The sequence below is a fragment of the Marmota marmota genome, unplaced genomic scaffold (genome assembly GCF_001458135.2).
Source record: "Marmota marmota marmota unplaced genomic scaffold, marMar, whole genome shotgun sequence".
NCBI classification, from domain to species: Eukaryota; Metazoa; Chordata; class Mammalia; order Rodentia; family Sciuridae; genus Marmota; species Marmota marmota.
The window spans coordinates 134,910-154,872 of NW_025999960.1; the positions used below are offsets into that span (position 1 = coordinate 134,910).

General features: G+C 38.9%; 1 protein-coding gene across 1 annotated transcript in view; it reads left to right on the forward strand.

Moving 5' to 3' along the window:
* Positions 1-10,700: 10,700 nt before the first annotated feature.
* Smco2 (single-pass membrane protein with coiled-coil domains 2) overlaps positions 10,701-19,963 on the forward strand; it is a 20,872-nt gene continuing 11,609 nt past the window's right edge. Inside the window, exons 1-5 of the mRNA XM_015493417.2 lie at positions 10,701-10,834; positions 13,863-13,962; positions 16,030-16,163; positions 16,745-16,894; positions 18,158-18,257. Coding sequence (XP_015348903.1) covers positions 10,704-10,834; positions 13,863-13,962; positions 16,030-16,163; positions 16,745-16,894; positions 18,158-18,257 — 615 coding nt within the window. The 5' untranslated portion in view covers positions 10,701-10,703. The remainder of the gene's footprint in view (positions 10,835-13,862; positions 13,963-16,029; positions 16,164-16,744; positions 16,895-18,157; positions 18,258-19,963) is intronic.

The following is a 19,963-nucleotide window of genomic DNA, read 5'->3' on the forward strand; positions in this document are numbered from 1 at the left end:
AGAACACATGAAAACTGTGCAGGGTGCCAGGCAGATTTGGGTCAGAATTAATGCCAAGAAGGATCTAAGTCTCAGAAAAGAAAAAAAGAAAAAGAAAAAAAAATACACCAGTATTCAAAGCACAGAAGCAGATGAGCAAAGAGTGAGATAAGAAATAGCATAACATGTCGAGAACAAAAATTGTAATAGTATTAACTTTTAAGGTGTGGTCATTTAACCAGCTGTACATCCACTCAATTTTCATTATTTCTACCACTGTTTCTCATATTGATCACAAAGTCATGAAAGACCTTTTCAAATGCCTTTTTGAAATTTAGACCTGAGCTGTCAGTTAAGTTTCCCTAAAAGAGTAGCAAAGTAACTATCATTCAAAATGAAACGAATGTCACAGGGTTTGTCTGGGAAAACCCATGTCAGTGCCCAGGAATCACTGTTTCATTTCTAACAGCTCAGAAATCATGTCTTCCTTTATAAAACCTTGCCTGAAACTGATGTGCTTCTACAGCACAACTTGGGTCATATCATGGCCTTGCACAGAAACTTCCCTGCTCCCCATCTCTGGCACACTTGTCTTCCTGCTTTCCTTCCTTTCTTTCCTAATTTCTGAAATCTGGACTGTACAGAAAATCATAAAAATTTCCATCACTCTAAAATTGCCACTTTTAGTGTTTGGGTGAACATCCTTCAAGTTACTGCTCTATGTAAAGAAAAAATATAGATATGGATATGAATATATACTTATGTAAATGTTATCTTTCACTGTTGCCTTCACTTCTGTTTAAGTGATTAAGGCATTAGTTAATTTCCAAATTAATAAAATACAATGAAATTTGTTAGAAAAAAAACTCTCTCCCTTCATCAAATTCTATGTAAGTTTGAAAGTCTTACTTTGGTATTTAAGACAGTTCCCCTCCTCTGGAAAACTTTCTTTCATATTCTTTACTAACCTGAACAAATTTTTTATTTTTTTTAGTTGTTTATGGACCTTTATTTTACTTATTTACATGCAGTGCTGAGAATCAAACCCAGTGCCTCACACATGCTAGGCAAGCGCTCTACCACTGAGCCATAATCTCAACCCCTACCTGAACAATTTTTGATTCAGGTCCCAACTACCATGTGAAACTCTTAAAAAGCATTAGAAAAGCTACTCTACCCCTATGTAGGGATCGATCCTTCCAGTAATCCTCCCTCTACAATCCTGTAGGACAGACATATACCCCTCACTGCATTCAACCCACACCAACTGTTGTTATTTATGTCTTTCTACACAGAAGATAAAGCCTGTCTTGGGAATGCTTTCAGACACTACCTTACTTAGCACAGTGTCCTAGATCAAATAAGCAACTGCTCAATATTTGATAATAGGGATGAGGATGCTATTGCCACCACATAAGGAACTTCACATTGATGTTTTATTCCTAAATATCTCTATTATTCAGCTTTTCATTTCTGTGACCAAGATAACTGACATGAACCACTTAAAGGAAGCAAAGTTTATTTTGGGCTCATGGTTTCAGAGGTTCATGATTGGCTGATTCCATTGCTGTGGGCCCAAGGTAAAGCAGAACATCATGGCAACAGGGCATGATGGAGGAAAGTTGCTTAGGTCATGGCTGTGGGAAGCAGCGAGGGAGACAGGAGATAGGAACAAGTAGTCAGTGACCTACTTCCTCTGGCCACACTCCACCTACCTACAGTTACCACCCAGTAATCTATTCAAATGATTAATCCATCAAATAGTAACAACATTCATTATCTATCATTTCACCTCTGAGCATTTCTGCATTGTCTCACACATGAGCTTTTCAGAGGGCACCCCATCTCCAACCATAACAATATCAGTGACAATGTAGGCACTAAGTTGCCCTCATCTTTCTCCTTCAAGGTGCTAACAGTTTCTTTAACTCCAATTCTGACATCACTCTTGGTTAGAGACTTGTCTAAGGGGAAGTTTCTTTAATATCATAGAACACCACAGTTTCCCTTCCTCCCTGACTCCCTTTCCTCTTGGTTTGAACTCAATTTCCTTAAATAGAGTGACTTCATCATTTTACTAAAAGGCTAGAAGCCAGGGGCTTCCCAGATGTAAAATGATTAATGCTGTCCTCTCTTGGTGGTCAAGATCCTCACTACCTGCGGGTCCATAGAGTCTGTTCCTCCAGACTCTTACCTCTCTTCTCCTCAGTGCCTACCACGGTCCAGGTGCTTTATGCACAATTAATCCACTTCATGCTCACAATAAACCTGCAAGGTAGATATGATTCCCCCATTTTGTGTATGAGAAAAGGGAATCTGAGAGACATTAAGTAATATGCAGTTATTGCTCTGTCCTGGCACAGTTTCTTAAGAGGCACATTCAAGCCAGATTAGCCTACCTAACTACTGGCTTTGTGCCAATATTTGAGAGAAAATTAAAATATCACAAATCCCTCTAAGAAAAGGTACTCGTTCAAAGGTTCAGATTCCTGTGAGACTAATAATGTATTTATTCCTTCCTAAACTTAATTCCTGAAATCTCTGGGCTCTCAGGGGAGCCTTTTGCTAACATACTCGAGAGTTAGGGTTTTCACAGGACTCTGGTGTCTTTTTTTGCTAGTAAGTATAACCATCTCAGGACAGGCTGGGCTGGCAGTGGCTTGGTGCAGGGCAGGTAGGACAAGCTGGGACTAGTGAGGACCTCCTGCTGGGACAGGACCGACGTTATGGAGTTAGACCTGGGAGGAAGTTTATTTCTGTTGCACTGAGAGGTGATGTGACTGGGCAAGATGAGGAAGTTCAGAAAGTGGTTAAGGTTGCAAAATCCAATTACTCTAGTAGGGATGCTCCATGGCTGTGGCTGCCCCTGTTTATGAGTGCTTCCTGTGTCTGGAACTTCACTTACTATTATCTTACAAAGGCATTTCTCAAAGTATGAGCCTAGAAACATAGCACCTAAAAGGCTCTGGGATCAAATAAGTGTGAGAATCAAAACATACTATTTCCAACTAGCCAAAGAGTTTAGATTATTAAAATCTCTAGAAATACAAAAACAAAGTAAACAGAAGGAAAAAAATAGAACTTGTGATCAAGAATACTGCTATAGGGGGCTGGGGCTGTAGCTCAGTGGTAGAGCACTTGCCTTGCAGGTGTGAGGCACTGGGTTCCATCCTTAGCACCACATAAAAATAAATAAATAAATAAAGATATTTGTGTTCATCTACAACTAAATATATATATATATATATATATATATATATATATATATGTATTGTGTCCAACTACAACTAAAAAATAAATATTTTTTTAAAAAAGAATACTGCTATAGGGCTGGGGTTGTGGCTCAGTGTTAGAGCGCTTGCCTACCATGTGTGAGGCACTGGGTTCAATTCTCAGCACCACATATAAATGAAACAAATAAAATAAAGGTCCATCAACAACTAAAAAATTTAAAAAAAATTTTTTTTTAAAGAATGCTGCTATAACAATTCACAATAGCAAGTCTGTGGAACCAACCTAGATGCCCTTCAATAGATGAATGGATAAAAAAAATGTGGCATTTATACACAATGGAGTATTACTCTGCATTAAAAAATGACAAAATCATAGAATTTGCAGGGAAATGGATGGCATTAGAGCAGATTATGCTAAGTGAAGCTAGCCAATCCCTAAAAAACAAATGCCAAATGTCTTCTTTGATATAAGGAGAGTAACTAAGAACAGAGTAGGGTCGAAGAGCATGAGAAGAAGATTAACATTAAACAGGGATGAGAGGTGGGAGGGAAAGGGAGAGAGAAGGGAAATTGCATGGAAATGGAAGGAGACCCTCAGAGTTATACAAAAGTACATACAAGAGGAAGTGAGGGGAAAGGGAAAAATAATACAAGGGGGACAAATGAATGTCAGTAGAGGGGGCAGAGAGAGAAGAGGGGAGGGGAGGGGAGGGGAGGGGGGATAGTAGAGGATAGGAAAGGCAGCAGAACACAACAGACACTAGTATGGCAATATGTAAATCAATGGATGTGTAACTGATGTGATTCTGCAATCTGTATACGGGGTAAAAATGGGAGCTCATAACCCACTTGAATCAAAGAGTGAAATATGATATATCAAGAACTATGTAATGTTTTGAACAGCCAACAATAAAAAATTAAAAAAAAAAAAGAATGCTGCTATAGTTTGAATTTGGTTTGTCCTCACCAAACTCATGTTGAAGCTTAATTCCTTGGTGCAGCAGGATAGAAACTTTTAGAGGTGAGTGAGTTGTTAGGAGGGACTAATGCCTTTCAGGGGGACTGTGCAGAGCTTAGTAAATGGATTAGTTCTAGAGAGACCAAGTTATTATAAAGGAGGGAATCCCAAGTGCTTAGCCCCTCTGCTTTTCTACCATGAACTGAGCAGCATGTGGCCCTCACCAGAAGCTAAGAAGATGCCAGGACCATGCTGTTGTACCTCCAGAACTGTGAGTTAAATAAACCTCTTTTCCTTATAAACTACCCAGTCTCAGGTGTGTTGTTATAGCAACACAAAATAAACTAAGGCACATATGATAAGAAGTTAAAATATGAATACGTAATAAGCAACAGAGATGGCAAACTTGAGAAATTTTGTTAAATGGTAGAGAAAAGATAGGACAGTTGTATAAGTACACAGAGGGAAGGGGAATTTTTTGTCTGTTTGTTTTGGCAGTACTAGGGATTGAACCCAGGGGCACTTTACCACTGAGCTGTAGCTCCAGTCCTTTTATGTTTGTTTTGTTTTGTTGTTTTTTTTTTTGGAGATAGGGTTTCAATAAATTGTCCAGGCTGGCCTGGAACTTGCAAATCCTCTTGCCTCGACCTTTTGAGTGGCTGGGATTAAAAGTATGCACCACTGCACCTGGCTTGCTTTTTTTTTTTTTTTTAAGAAAGGAAACAGGAACAGGCTTGCATATATAGGCAGAGCTTGAAGATATAAAAAGTATATTGCTGGGCTGGGGCTGTAACTCTGCGGTAGAATGCTCATTTAGCGTGTGCAAAGCCATCCCCAGTACTGCAAAAAGAGAAAGAAAGTATATCTGTTTCCTCAAATAAATTGTAAATTTCCAGTGGCGTGCTGAAAGAGGCATTCAAAAAGATTTTCTGAAATTGCAAAATGAAGGGAATACAGTCCTTAAGAATAAACAAGAGTCTGAGGGAAGGGAGGGAGCCTTAAGAAAAAGGGTGGGTCAGGACTTTCCCTGAGAGAGAAGGGATGGGAAACAGAGAAAACACAGGGATGTTATGAATGGAGAAGAGGCTTCAAAGGAATTGTTTGGCAGTGGAGAGAAGAGTCACATCAGCTGGCCTTGATCAGGCAGCGAGGTCACTGCTTGCAGAGGGAGCTGGCAGCAACCAGGAGCCAGGTAGAGTGGGAAGGAAGCAGCAAGACAGAAACCAGCTGCTGGGCCCATGTGTTTTGGAGTCAACAGAGATGCAGCAAAGCATTACCGTTACCGAGTAGCAGTGGAAAACCAGAGTGAACAGTGGTGGTATACAGTGGTGCCAATATACATGGTCCTTAATGCCAGGGTTAACTGGGTTTGGATTTGAATCCCAAATCCCTTCTTTTTTTTTGAAAAGTGAGAATTAAATTAGGTAATGTATGTAAAACAAAAGACTGCCTGGCATGTTAGGAAGCATGCAATAAGAATTCACTATTATGATGATGGTGGAACGAATCTGAAGAATTTTGTGATTTCTCTTAAAGAAACATGAGGTCACCTGAAACCATCAAAGACAGGAGCAGAGTCATGAAAGGAAGTGAAGATCCAAGGCTGAAGACTGGCCCAGCAGGCTGTTGGAGGGCAGAGGGTAATGGAGTCTGGCATCCTAACTAAACGGAGAGTATAGTCAATCCACTAGAAGAAAGATGAGACACTGAACTGAACTTTCAGCTGAGAAAATGCTCAGAGTGATGATGAGACCTAAAATGTTGCCATAATCAATCATAAACATCCTGGCTACTCGACATGCATTCATTCCATTTCTTGAACAGCTTTTTTTTTTTTTAGCACATATATACAGGCCACTCTTCTGGGTCTACTTAATGGGTTCATTGAGAGGATTAAGGCAATTATGTAAGGAAAGCATTTAGGGCATAATTGGAGAAAATTGGTCAAAAAAACCCACAAACATCCCTCTCCTTGTGAACCCTAAGTTTAAATGGGAGCACTAGCAATTGTCCAGCTCTGCCCTGACCTCCTTCCTTACATAATTGCCTTAATCCTCTCAGTGAATCATTAAGTAGATACTAGCCAATCCTTTTTACAGATGAAGAAGTTATATTTGGCCCCAAATCAAATAGCAAAACTATGTAATCCTAAAATTCATGCTTGTAAGAACCATTCTATATTTTATCTCCATGTTGCTGGATAATTTTGGTAGGTAAAGAGGAAAATCTGAAGTGCTTAGGATTTGTAAGGTCAGTATTTTAGGCTCTTCCTTTGGGTGCTCATTTTCCAAAGAATGGGAAAATGAGAACCAGTGAGAAATGTGAACTTAGCACTGAAGTCTTGGAACAAGGTGAAAGAGTGAAGGAAGTATGGACTTCAAATGAAGGAGGCCAAAATGGCAAAACCTATAGGGTAGAAGCAGCCATGTTTTGCAAGATCAACTGCTTGCTCATTCCTGCCTGTAGGGAAAGAGTGGGGGAGGTCACATCCTCCATCATAGAAGATCTTTGAGCCTCTGTAGAAAGCTGGATTCTCTGAAAGAGAATCAGATGATGAGGCTAGAGATGAGAGGGGCAGGTATGGCAGAAAAGGCTGGGGTTGGAAGAGCACCCAGGTTGCCATGTCAGAGGTCAGTAGCTGGGTGAGCAGAGGACAGGGTGGGAGAAGTTGGCAAGCGAAGCGAGGAAGCCCGGAGGCAGGCTGGTGTTGCAAGTTAGAAGAAAGGCAGGAGAGAGCCCAGCTGCCGGAATCTCCTGAGAGGGGGTTGAAGGGTTCATGTGCCGAGTTCCAATTGGAATGTCAGAGAGGGAAGGCCCAACTGCAAACTTACCTGCCTATGTGTGTACCACTCTTCAATGGCCTCCTCTTTCCCTTTGATGCTGGGGAAAGGAGGCTTTGCCATCACCAAATCTTTCCAGGGAAACTTGACTACTGCTAGTCTACCTCATTGAATTCAGAGACATTACTGATTACCAAATTGGGAAGAAAGAAGATATCACCAGGTATAGAGACTTTTCCCCAACTGTACCAGCTCATTTTGACCTGGCCAGGAGCCTAGGCTGACATCAAATCCCTGATGCTTTGATGCTTGCCTAGCATGTGTGAGACCCTGAGTTCAATCCCCAGTACCAAAACCAAACAAACAAATAAACAAAACAAAACCATGCTTGGTAAATTTCTGAGATCCCGAATAACCAGCTAGCAGGGACAGAAGAGGGTAATTTGAGTTATCAAGCCTAGAGAAAATTCCCTCAAATTATAAGTTAGAGATTTCATTAACTGTCTTTCTATAGTTTATTCATTCCTAAAATGTATGAATGCTTCTCCAAATTTTTTAAAAAGCTTTTATGGACCTGGGCACAGTGGTACAAACCTGTTATTTCATCTACTTGAGAGGCTGAGGCAGGAAGATTACCAGTTCAAGGCCAGCCTAGGCAATTTAACGATCTATTTCAAAATAAAAAATATAAAAGGTCTGGGGAGGTAGCCCAGGATAAAGCACCCCCCTAAGTTCAATCCCCTGTACTGGAAAAAAAAAGTTTTTATGGGGCATGAATGAAGGAGGAAAGATTCACTCTGGTGTACCAAACAGTCCTATAGAATAAATGAAGAAAGTGGGTAGGGAAGGAAGAAGATGAGCCCGTCCAGACTTTCCTATGTGTATGGATCATCAGGGATCTTGTTAAGATGCAGGTGTTGATTCAATGATCCTGGTATAGAACCGGAGATTCTGCCTGTCCAGCAAGCTCCCAGGCCATGCTGATACTGATGCTCTGCAGACCACACTTTGATTAGTCAGGACTTTCACTATATAACTAGCCAAAAGTTATGACTGCATTCAGAAGATGAGTTGTTTTAGTGGTAAGAAAGCTGTTAATGAGTCTATGAGAACAGATTGTCCATCAGGGTTGGGTAATACAGTAGGATGATTGCAGAACTTAGAATCAGAATTGGCAAGTTTAAATGCTGCTTCTACCATTTGGTAACAATAAAACTTTCAATAAGTCATGGTTGTCTCTGAGAGACAGCTTCTTCATCTAAAATGATAGATAAAAATATCGCCTTATTAATAGACCATGAGATGGTGTGAGGATTACACGAAACAATTTGGTAAAAGTGCTTTATTAACTGAAAGTGCTGCATATGATACTGCTTATGTAGCAGTTATTATTACTGCGCTATTTGAAGTTAAAGAAACCTTCCTAATTTCTCCATTTCCACTACTTTCATTTTGATTGATAGGTAGGTAATTTTGGTGTTTGCTGTCTACCTGATACTGTGTTAAACACAGTAAGAGAAAGATACTTGGCTTACTCCTCACAGCTTCAATAACATTGACAGTAGTATTGTCAGCCCCATCTTACAGATGAGGAAGGAGGACCAGAGGAATAGAATTATGTCTGGATGCTGAGGGTTGATACTAGGATATGAACTCAGCCTGACTTTCCAAAATCCAACTTTCGTTCACTGTATTTAACTGATTAATCGTAGTAAACACCCAACACCATAGAAGAAGGTGATAGTGTAGAACTGGAGTTGGCAAATTATTTCTGTCAAGTACAAGACAGTAAATATTTGGGCCTCTGTATGCCAAATGGCCTCTGTTGCAACCCTCTAACTCTGTCACTGCAGTGCAAGTGCAGTCATAAACAACATGTCCAGGAATGAGTATGATCCTGTTTCAGTAAAATTATTTACAGAAACAGGTGGCAGGCTGGATGTGGCCTGCAGGCCATGTTTTGCTTTGCCTACTCCAGAAAATTCTGAGTTGTGCAATATAATAGTCACTAGATACATGTGGTTACAAAATTAATTCCTCAGTTGCATTAGCCACATTTCAAGAGCTCAGTAGAAATACGTGGCTAGTGGCTATTGTATTGAACACCCTGGAGGACAGTTCTATTATCACAGAAAGTGCTATTGGAGAGTCCTGGTCTGTATCATTTTTGGAGGTAGTCCTAGGGGAAATCCCTTACAAGTAGCTCTGAGGACATGGAAGATGAGTTCTGGCTTTGCTGTGTAACCATCCAAATAAATTATCTCCCAGAGCCTTAGTTAATGTGTACATAAAATGAGGATCATACCTTCCTGGTGGTGGTGGTTTAGGAAGGGAGTGAGAAAATATGTGGAGAGCACTGTGATGTCTTGGGGTGGGGGGGGTGCGGAGACATGAGCCATCAGGATTCTATTGTTATTGAAATGTGAGAAATGTGAGATAGAATTTGTGGGGTGTCCAAATAGAGATCTAGGTTTTTAAATCACTCCGGAGGAAGCCCTTAAGATTTCAGAGAGTTGATGAAATAAGGAAATTTTATTTTTTGTAGAGTATTCTATTTTTTTTGTGTGTGTGTGGTGCTGGGGATTGAATCCAGGGCCTTATGCATGCGAGGCAAGCACTCTACCAACTGAGCTATATCCCCAGCCCTAGTATTCTAATTTTTGAACAAATTATGGTGGCACAGTATATTGGTTAAACCTTTTAGATAGCAATCTGTTTCCCTAAATCCTTAAAAACCTGTACTTTGTACAATGTGAGGCAGCAATTCCACTTCTAAGCAAGTATCCTAAGTTTATAGTTTGTAGCCTATAAACATATATATAGATTTTAAAGTTTTTTTGTTTTTGTGTTTTTTTGTAACAGGGATTGAACTCAGGGATGCTTAACCACGAAGCCAGATCCTCAGCCCTTTTTTATATTTTATTTAAAGACAGGGTCTTGCTGAGTTGCTTAGGGCCTCGCTAAGTTGCTGAGGCTGATTTTGAACTTGTGATCTTCCTGCTTCAGACTCCAGAGCCACTGGGACTACAGGAGTACATCATTGCACCCGCCTCATTATTATATTATTTATATTATAAACAATAAGAAAAGATCTGGTTGTTAATAGTGGGAAAAGAATAAAACAAATGTCAAATTTAGAAACAAAGATAATGTACCAAAATACTAGCAAAGGTTAAATTGGGCAATCTGGAGTTATCTTTGGTTATCTCTGGAGTAGCAGTAATTTTATTTTCATCTTTCATCTCTTCTGTTTTTTGTGATGAGCATATTATTATATCATCAGAAACAGGCTATAAAAATGGAGATTCCTGGGCTGGGGTTGTAGCTCAGTGGTAGTGCGCTTGCCTACCACGTATGAGGCACCAGGTTCAATCCTCAGCACCACATAAAAAAATAAATAAAAGTATTGAGTCCATCTACAACCAAAGAAATTGTTTTTAAATGGAGATTTCCATCCCTTCAGCTGGCTGTTATATATTCCTCTATAGTATTCCCATTTGGGGATTCAAAATACATCTCCCAGCCTCAGACATGGGTGTGTCCTTGGGGAGACATACATACCACCTTCTCTCATTTATATGGGCAGAGAAACCTCAGAGCCAGTTTCAGGTCCTTTACAATGATGGCCAGCGTGGAAGGTCAAGGACCTTGGTTATCTCCCTGAGGAGGAATCAGCTAGGTGTCAAAGGAGATGATGGAGTTGCCATCTGGCATGAAATTCCTCTTTTGTCCCTGTCCCTGCAGTCTGAAGGAATGGAGCTCACACCCCCAAGTCTAAATGATGGGACATCTCTGCAGACAAAGACAGCTGGGAAGGAACAACCGTTGACTGAAAAAAACAATGGCTTTCTCCAAAATCTCGGTGTGACTGAAGGTGCAATGAAGTAAGTGGGGCTGCGCCTGCAGCAGCTGCTTCTGCGTAAGTGTCTGGAGGCGTCCTCAGGCCAGTGGGATGAAAATGATGAGATAGTGAGCTTTTTCAAGTTCAGGGTCTGGGTGGATGTTCTTCCTACAATTCACCTAATTTTAATCTCATGAATATTTATTGAAGGAGGCCTAAGGACACACTGAGGAGGCCTGTGATCATGAACTAGGAAGACACCACCAAGTAGAAACTGTCAAGACTCTGATCTTGATTTGGGAAAATTGATAGTTTCAGGGCCTCATTATCTTCACTTGCTAAAGACGTAAGCCATTTTAAATACTTTCCAGATTAGAGCTAGTACAAATATTATATAAGTGTGGGTATGTATGTACATATACACACATATTAGCATACAATAAAAGTATGTACATATAGGCTAATGATTAACAACATTTTTGATTAGGAAACCCTCTCTCTCTCTCTCTCTCTCTCTCTCTCTCTCTCTCTCTTGTTGGTTTGATACTGGGAATTGGACCCAGGAGCTCTCTACCACTGAACTACATCCCCAACCCTTTTTATTTTTTATTTTGAAGTAAGATCTCACTAAGTTGCTGAGACTGGCCTAGAACTTATGCTCCTCTTCCTGCCTCAGCCTCTTAAGTAGCTGGGATTACAGGTGTTCAATACACCCCTATCCCCATCCAGTAAGAAAACTTTTTTTTTTTAGTTTGTATTCTTTTAGATGTTGATGGACCTTTATTTTATTAATTTATTTTTATGAGGTGCTGAGAATCAAACCCAGTACCTCACACATGCTAGGCAAGCGCTCTACCACTGAGCCATAACCTCAGCCTTGGAAAACTTTTTTAAAATGAAAGATTTTCCAGAATTCCTCACATATCAGAAAACCTATTATGATAAGAGATTTTTTTAAAAAAACATTTTTGTAGTCGTAGAGGGACACACAACATATTTGTTTATTAATGTATTTTTATGTGGTGCTGAGGATTAAGCAGTGCTTCACACATGCTAGGCAAGCGCTCTGCCACTGAGCTACAGCCCCAGCCCCACCAAAGATGTTTTTAAATGCATTTATAATTTATTGAAAATAGTAGCTTGTACATCTGGAAACTTAGAGAAGTATTTATTCATGTAAGCAATATTTATTCAGGCTGAAGAAATATACATAGATTCCAGAACCCCTTCCTACATCACAAATGTATTATGATTCATTGAAAAGTGTGTGTGTGTGTGTGTACATATGTGCATTTTAGCAAAACATCAACAGTTCAAGAGGAAATGGACAAATGATATCAACATGATTGTTCCAGGAAAGGAAATATAGCTGAGTTGTATACATACAAACAAAGACGCTCAACTTCACTCTTTAAAAAAAAAAAAGATTAAAATGAGGTACCCATTTAAATATACCAGGCTGGCAAAGATATGGTTCTAGAAAAAGAGTGGGAAAATAGTCACTGTCATCATTTTTCTGGAAATGTACATTAATTCCACCTTATAAAAACATGATTTGGTAAAATCTATCAAAATTTGGAATGTATAAAACTATTGACCTAGCAAGTCAACTTTTCAGGGATTTCCAATAGATGTACATATATATAACATACAGATATGTAAGGTATTCACTATAGCATTGTTTTTAGTAGCAAATGCTAGGAAACAAACTACACGTCCGTTAATAAAGAACTGAGTAGAAACTCATCATACAGGGGCTGAGGTCATAGTTCAGTAGTAGAGCAATTACCTCATATGTGTGAAGCACTGAATTCAATCCTCAGCATCACACAAAAATATTGTGTCTATCTCCAATTTTATATATATATATATATATGAAGAAATTTATCATATGGTCTTACCAGATAGTCATTTCATAAGTAAAGCAGTTTTGTATATACTAATATAAAATAGACTCCAAGGGAGTTTGTTAAAAAAGAGATTTACTGTATTGGTCTCCCTTTTAGAGGAAGGGGATTGAAAGGGAGGGATGAAAGGAGGGCACAGGAATTGCAGAGGAACAAAATCTACCAAATGATGCTAGGTCTGTGGATGAATATGCCATAATGAATACAACTTATTATATAATTATAATGTACAAAAAATATTGATAATAGTAATAGAAGGAAAATCAGTAAGCAAGCAAAGGGGGGAAGGAAAGGGAAGATAGTGGGGAATGAGGCTGATCACATTATGTTACGTGTATGTACAAATATGGCATGATAAATCCCACTATTACATATAATTATAATGTACCATTAAAACTGCTAAAGATCAAAAATAGAAAGTAAAAATAAAAAAATAATTTTAAAAATGTAGCTGTGTAGAATACTCCTCTAGCACATGCGAGGCACTGGGTTTGATCCTCAGCACCACATAAAAATAAATAAATGAATGTCCAACTACAATAGAACACACACACACACACACACACAAACACACCCCATCACACCATGCTCTTGGGAAAAAATAATAATCATAAAGAAATTGAAGGCACAGAAACAGTATATAAATATCCTCCCACCTCTGATTTAAAAGGCGCACACACACACACACACACACACACACACACTTAGATAAACAACCACATCTGCTTATTTATCATGGACTGTCTGTGGAAGAATAATAAGGGAGAAACATAAACATTGTCAGGAGACGAGTGGGGGTACGAAGGTCAAGAGGACATCATAAACTTACTCCCCTCTCCCCATTATTTTGTTTTTTAACTCTACTTGTTTATTTTGAACACACATTTATACATGCATATACACACAGCTGCAATGACTTTGAGATCTCATTGACAAATAATTGATTGACTCAGCCAATAAATATTTATCCAACCCCTCTATTTCTCTTTTTTGTGTGAGATGGCCTGTGTGGCATTATTCACACAGAATGAACTCAGAACCTGACCAGCAGGTGCCCCTTGGGGCTGGGAAGATCCCAGGGTCCTCCTTTAGAAACAGGGAGGGCAGGCCTGAGCTCTGGCCCGTGACATAGTAACAGCCTTGTTTCCATTGTGTGGCTTACAGTTTGCTAAGGGAAATGACCAAAATGGACCAGAGCTTGGACGGATCGGACAATAAAGACAAAGTTTGCTCTGAAACTCCTCAAACTGACTTCCTTCACAAAGTGGACACCAAAAAATGGGTAAGGAAGACACATCTCCTATCTCAATGTGGTAAGAATGAGGATTTCCTCCCAATAGGGACAAGACTTCAGAGCTTGAAACCAGAAGGGAGGCAGGGTGTGGCCTTATTGCCACTGTAGTCTGTTGTTAAAACATGAGGTAATTGCTAGTGTTCCCGTGGGAAAAAAAATGTGAATTATGTGTTATTTTTGCCCTCGGTGATTTATGAAATAACTAACATTTTTCACCTTAAAGAAGATTGCTACATGAAAAATCACTCTGGGTTGCAGATTGTCTTTCAATAGGCTTCATCGCTATACCCTCGATTTAATCTCTCAGGGAGAATCCATTTTCTTCCTCCTTCTGGTGGCTTTAGGTCTTCACTGACTTGCAGTTCATACCTCTAGTCCCTGCCTCCACCCTACAAGGCCTTCTCCCCTGACGCTATGCTTTTCCTCTTCTGTCTCTCATTGAGATATTTGTCATTGGATTTAGGATCCATCCAGGTAACCCAATATGGTCTTTACTCAAGATCTTTAACTTAATTACAGGTGCAAAGACTCTTTCCAAACCAGGTAATATTCACAGGGTTCTAGTATGAGGACACAGATATGTCTTTGGGGGCTACCACCTAACTTGCTGCATTATGTGAACTTGGATGAGTCATTAATATGAATGGCCTAGAGGATTTCAAGTGCCTTTATTCACCTCAAATCTATCATGAGAATGAAAAGAAATAATTCGCTTGACAGTGATTTGTAGAGTTATGTGGGTGGGAGTTATCCTTCCTGACTTGGCCAGTAGTTTATGCAGATATTTCAATAAGAAATTGATCTGTTCTCCCTACTCCAAATTTTTCTCTTTCCAGTTTAAAAATAGTTATGCTGAAATTCAGGAATTTCAGGTCAAACATCTTCACAGGTCAGAGAAATATTTCTCAATAGTTTCTTTAAAAAAAAAGAAAAGAAAAACAACATGTTCAAAGACAATCTATTGTTAATCTTTGTATGTATAGAACTGATGTGCCAGAAAATGCCTTGAATGTTTTTCTAGAACAAGGCAAATAAGAAAGAAAGAAAGAAATTTTGTGGCTCAAACTCAGAGTAGGCTGTTACCCCAAACTCTTTGATATGAAAAAAAATTAAATCAAAAGAGAGCTTAAAAGAATTACACAGTGATCCACCACATTCCACACCTACCCTTTAAAACCCTTTAAAAATGTTAACTTTCACCACATTTGCTTAGTATTTATATATATATAAATAGATGGAATTTTCTGAACCATTTAAAAAGTAGGTCAGAGACAACATAACACTTCATCCCTGTTTACTTCAGAAAGCATCCCTAAAAATAGACTTTCTTTTACATATCTGAAATACTGTCATCACATCTAGGAAGATTAACAATAATTCTATAATTTATTCCTGTATCCTCAATTCTCTCACTATTCTAATTTCTGCAGTTGTGCCCGAAATTTAGGGCACAATTTAGGGCTGTATTTTTTAAACCAACATCCAAGCAAGATCTATGCAATGCATTCAATTGCTATATCTCTTTAGACTCTCTTGATATATGGGACAATTCCTAACACCTTCTCTTTTCCATTAAAATAAATTTGAATAGATCTGGAGAGTCATCTTATTTGAGTAGAGTTTTAGAGTCCAATGGTCAGGTGGAATTCTAGTACTCATCAACGCTCAAAGGAACTCTGGTTTGTTGTTGTTTTGTACTGGGGATTGAACCCAGAGCACAATACCCCAGAGCTACATCCCCTGTTCTTTTTATTGTTTACTTTGAGACAGGACCCCACTAAATGGTTGAGGCTGGCCTTGAACTTGTTATCCTCCTGCCTCAGCCTCCTGAATCACTGGGATTACAGGCATGAGCCACTGTACCCAGCAAGAGCTCTGAAGTACGTGTCTCTGCCCCAGCCTTTCATAAACTGAAGGTGCAGGCCTCAGAGGGCTGTGTTTGCTCTCAGAGAAGGGATGTTGGGTGGAGCTAGAGGAACCTCTACTTCTTGTGATAACCCATTTGTTCTGCTTTGCTTCCTTCGTCATCTTGATCAGGATATGTTGGAGCCGAAAGCTGAACAGGGCCAGGACCTTCAGAAAGAACAGGATGAGCAAAAACCAGATCTTGTTCATGAAGTACCTCAAGTGTCCACATCGATGCTGTTTCCAGAGAACAAGATCCCTGAGCTGTAAGCCTTGGCACCTGCAGAAAAAATGCATAATGATTGGGGGGCAGGAAGGATGAAATTTAGCAAAGTATTGAGGGAAAACCTAATGGATTTAAATTCCATACATGTCTTGAACCACAAATCACTCGTCTCTTTGCAAACTTATCCTTGAAGCTTGAAATTAATACCTACCTCAACCCTCTCATATAACTTTCTAGATATGGAAATCATTCTCATTATCATGACAAATATATGTGAAGCCCTTGTAGACCCTTTCTCCATTGTATACTTCTTCCTCAACAAGATGCAACCATTATCCTGATACCAAAATTTAGCATTTGCCCCATGGAAGGAAATTAAAACTACATCCACGTTTTGTCAATAAATACGAAATATGCTTTGTTTTATCCAGCCTTTTAAAGACCTGTTAAAATGGATATCAGATAAAGGCCCAAACTTCTTGAGTCCTAAGTGCCCACCTGTTCCATTTTGATGATAAGAAATGAATAAACAGACCCATTTGTCATTCGAAAGAAGGGAGTTTGGGGCTATGTCAGCCGTTCCCACTTGCTTACCTACCAATGGTTCTAACATTTCTGCAGGAGTCCACAGAGGATATTTCTCAGGCTGAACTACTGGAATGCAAAGATGGGTCTGCAAGTGAAAGACGTTGGAGCCGATCACATTGACTGGATGGAGAAAATCAACAACATTATACAAAAGATAAATACAACGGAAAGCACAGTGAAAAGGTAGGATACTGAAGTCAGTCAAAAAATAGTGGAATGTTTTATAGCTTCCAAAACCTAAGATGTTCTGGATTTAAAGGGATGAAATTTTTAGGATAAGAAGTATAAAGTCCTGTGATCTGTAATCAATGCCACAAAATCTTAGAGCGGAAATTGAAGTTATCTGCATCTTTGCTCTGTGTTCTCTCACACACTTTCTTTAAGGCTGAGTTAGTTACCACAGTAATGTGTTCAGGTCTTCAGTACCTTTGAAGGTTATTCAGTATTGTTGACAGGACATGCTTAGGGGAAAAAAAATGTGAAGCATATTTGGTAATGTGCCTCTGGATTTCAGTGGGACATTTTAAGGTGAAGAAAAAGAAAAGGTAATTGTTATTGCTGAGCATGGTGGCACATGCCTGTAATCCCAGTGACTCAGGAGCCTGAGGCAGGAGGATCACCAGTTCAAGTTTAACCTGGGCAAGTTAATGACACCCTGTTTTAAAACAAGAAAAAAACAAAAAGGTTTGGGGGTATAGCTCGGTGGTGGAACACCCTAGCACCAAAGGAAAAAAAATCATAATAATAATTGTTATTCATTTAACCACTAGAATAAATAGAATGGGTTCTGGAGTCAGAGGGACCTGAGTTTGAATCCTGACTGACATTTCTTGGCTAAATCACGAACCTTTTTAAAGCTGTGGCTCTCCTCTTCTATGCAGAGGAACTAAAGGACACCTCACTGGCATACTGTAGGGACTCAATACAATTCCATATGTAAAGATCGTAACATAGGACCTGGTCCATAACAAATGATTAATAAATGGAAGTCACTGTTAGAAATGCGTACCTGTAGAGCGCTAGCCTCACATGTGTGAGACCCTGGGTTCGATCCTCAGCACCACCTAAAAATAAATAAACAAAATAAAGACATTGTGCCCATGTATAATTAAAAGAATTTTAAAAAGAAAAGAAATGCGTACCTGTGGCCTTCTGAACTTACCTACTATGCTCCAAACCCTTCCTACTGCAGGGCTACCTTTCTCAGGGGTTAGCTTTTCAGCAAAAGATTCCTTCACAGAAGCCTTCTGACCATCCTATCCTAAAGGGTCCTTTTCCTCTACTGAAGCATTAATAATATTATCTTTTAAAAGGGCTCTGTGGTTTTATTAATTCAAATCACATATATCAAGTTTTTTTCCCATTTTTAAAAGGAAGGTATAATTCACATACAGTTAACTATGTCTTTTAGTGTATGGTCCTGTAGGTTTTGAAAAATGTGTATAGTGGTGGAGCCAACGGAGTGAAGATGTGGGACACTTTCATTGCTCCACGAAATCCTTCATGCCGTCCTGAAGTCCACCACTGTCCCCAGGCCAAGCTGCTGGTGACCACAGATCTATCTGTCCCCATCGCTTTACCCTTTCTGGAATGTTGTATGATGGCATCTCAGCACATGAAGCCTTTTGAGCCTGCCTTCTTCCATTTAGTAGAGCGCACTTGACATTCACCTATGTTGCTGTGTGTATCAGCAGTTTCCTCCTTTTAACTGCTGAATAGTATTCTTTTACATACATCTAACACCATTTATTCATTTAGCAATCAAAGAACTTTTAGAATTTGGGGCAAATATGTATAAAAATAACATAAACATTCATATATAGGTTTATGTGTGAGCACACATTTTTCTTTTTCTTGCATAAACAACAAGGAATGAGAATGCTGGGTTATATAGGGTTGTATAGTAAGTGTACATTTAATTTTTTTTTCTGACAGAATGGCTTTTATTTTGGAGTATTGTGAGTGGAAGAGGGGGGAGTCACTCAAACAAGGGATTTTCTTTACATATATATTTTTTTATTTTTAGATATACGTGACAGTAGAGTATATATAATACATACATGGAATATAACTTTTTCTAATTAGGATCCCATTCTTGTGGTTGTACTTGATGTGGAGTGTCACTTGTCATGTATTCATATATGAACATAGGAAAATTATGTCTGATTCATTCTACTCTCTTTCCTATTCCCATCCCCCATCCCTTTCCTTCATTCCCCTCTGTCTAATCCAATGAACTTTTATTCTTCCCTCCCCCTCCCTTATTATGTGTTAGCATCTGCATGTCAGAGAGAACATTCTGACTTTGGTTTTTTGGAATTGGCTTATTTCACTTAGCATGACATTCTCCAGTTCCTTTCACTTGCCAGCAAATGCCATTATTTCATTCTTCTTTATGGCTGAATAATATTCCATTGAGTATATATACCACTGTTTCTTTTTTTCATGTAAATTTTTTATTTATATATGACAGCAGAATGCATTACAATTCTTATTACATATATAGAGCACAATTTTTCATATCTCTGGCGTATACATAGTATATTCACACCAATTCATGTCTTCATACATGTACTTTGGATAGTAATGATCGTCACATTCCACCATCATTAATTACCCCATGTCTCCTCCCTTCCCCTCCAACCCCTCTGCCCTATCTAGATAGAGTTCATCTATTCCTCCCATGCTCCTGCTCCCTATCCCACTATAAATCAGCCTTCTTATATCAAAGAAAACATTCAACATTTTATACCACTGTTTCTTTATCCATTCATCTATTGAAGGACACCTAAGTTAGTTCCATAGCTTAGCTATTTGAATTGAACTGCTATGAACATTGATGTAGCTGTGCCACTGTAGTATGATGATTTTAAGTCCTTTGGGTATAAACCAAGGAGTAGGATAGTTGGGTCAAATGGTGTACATTTATATTTTTAAGAAACTGCCAAATAGTTTCAAATGGCTATACCATTTTGCATGGCTTCAGCCGTGTATTAAGAGTTCTAGCTGCTCTGAATCCTTACCAGCTCTCGGCATTGTTAGGATCCTTCTTCTTTCTTTCTTCTTTTTTTTTTCTTGTTTTACTATAATTATTCTAATAGATGTGTAGTGGTATCTTATTGTCCTCAATTTTCATTTAGCTAATAACTAATGATGTTAAGTCTTTTCTTATACTTACTTGCTATATATATATATATATATATATATATATATATATATATATATATCATCTTGGATGAACTGTCTGTTTGC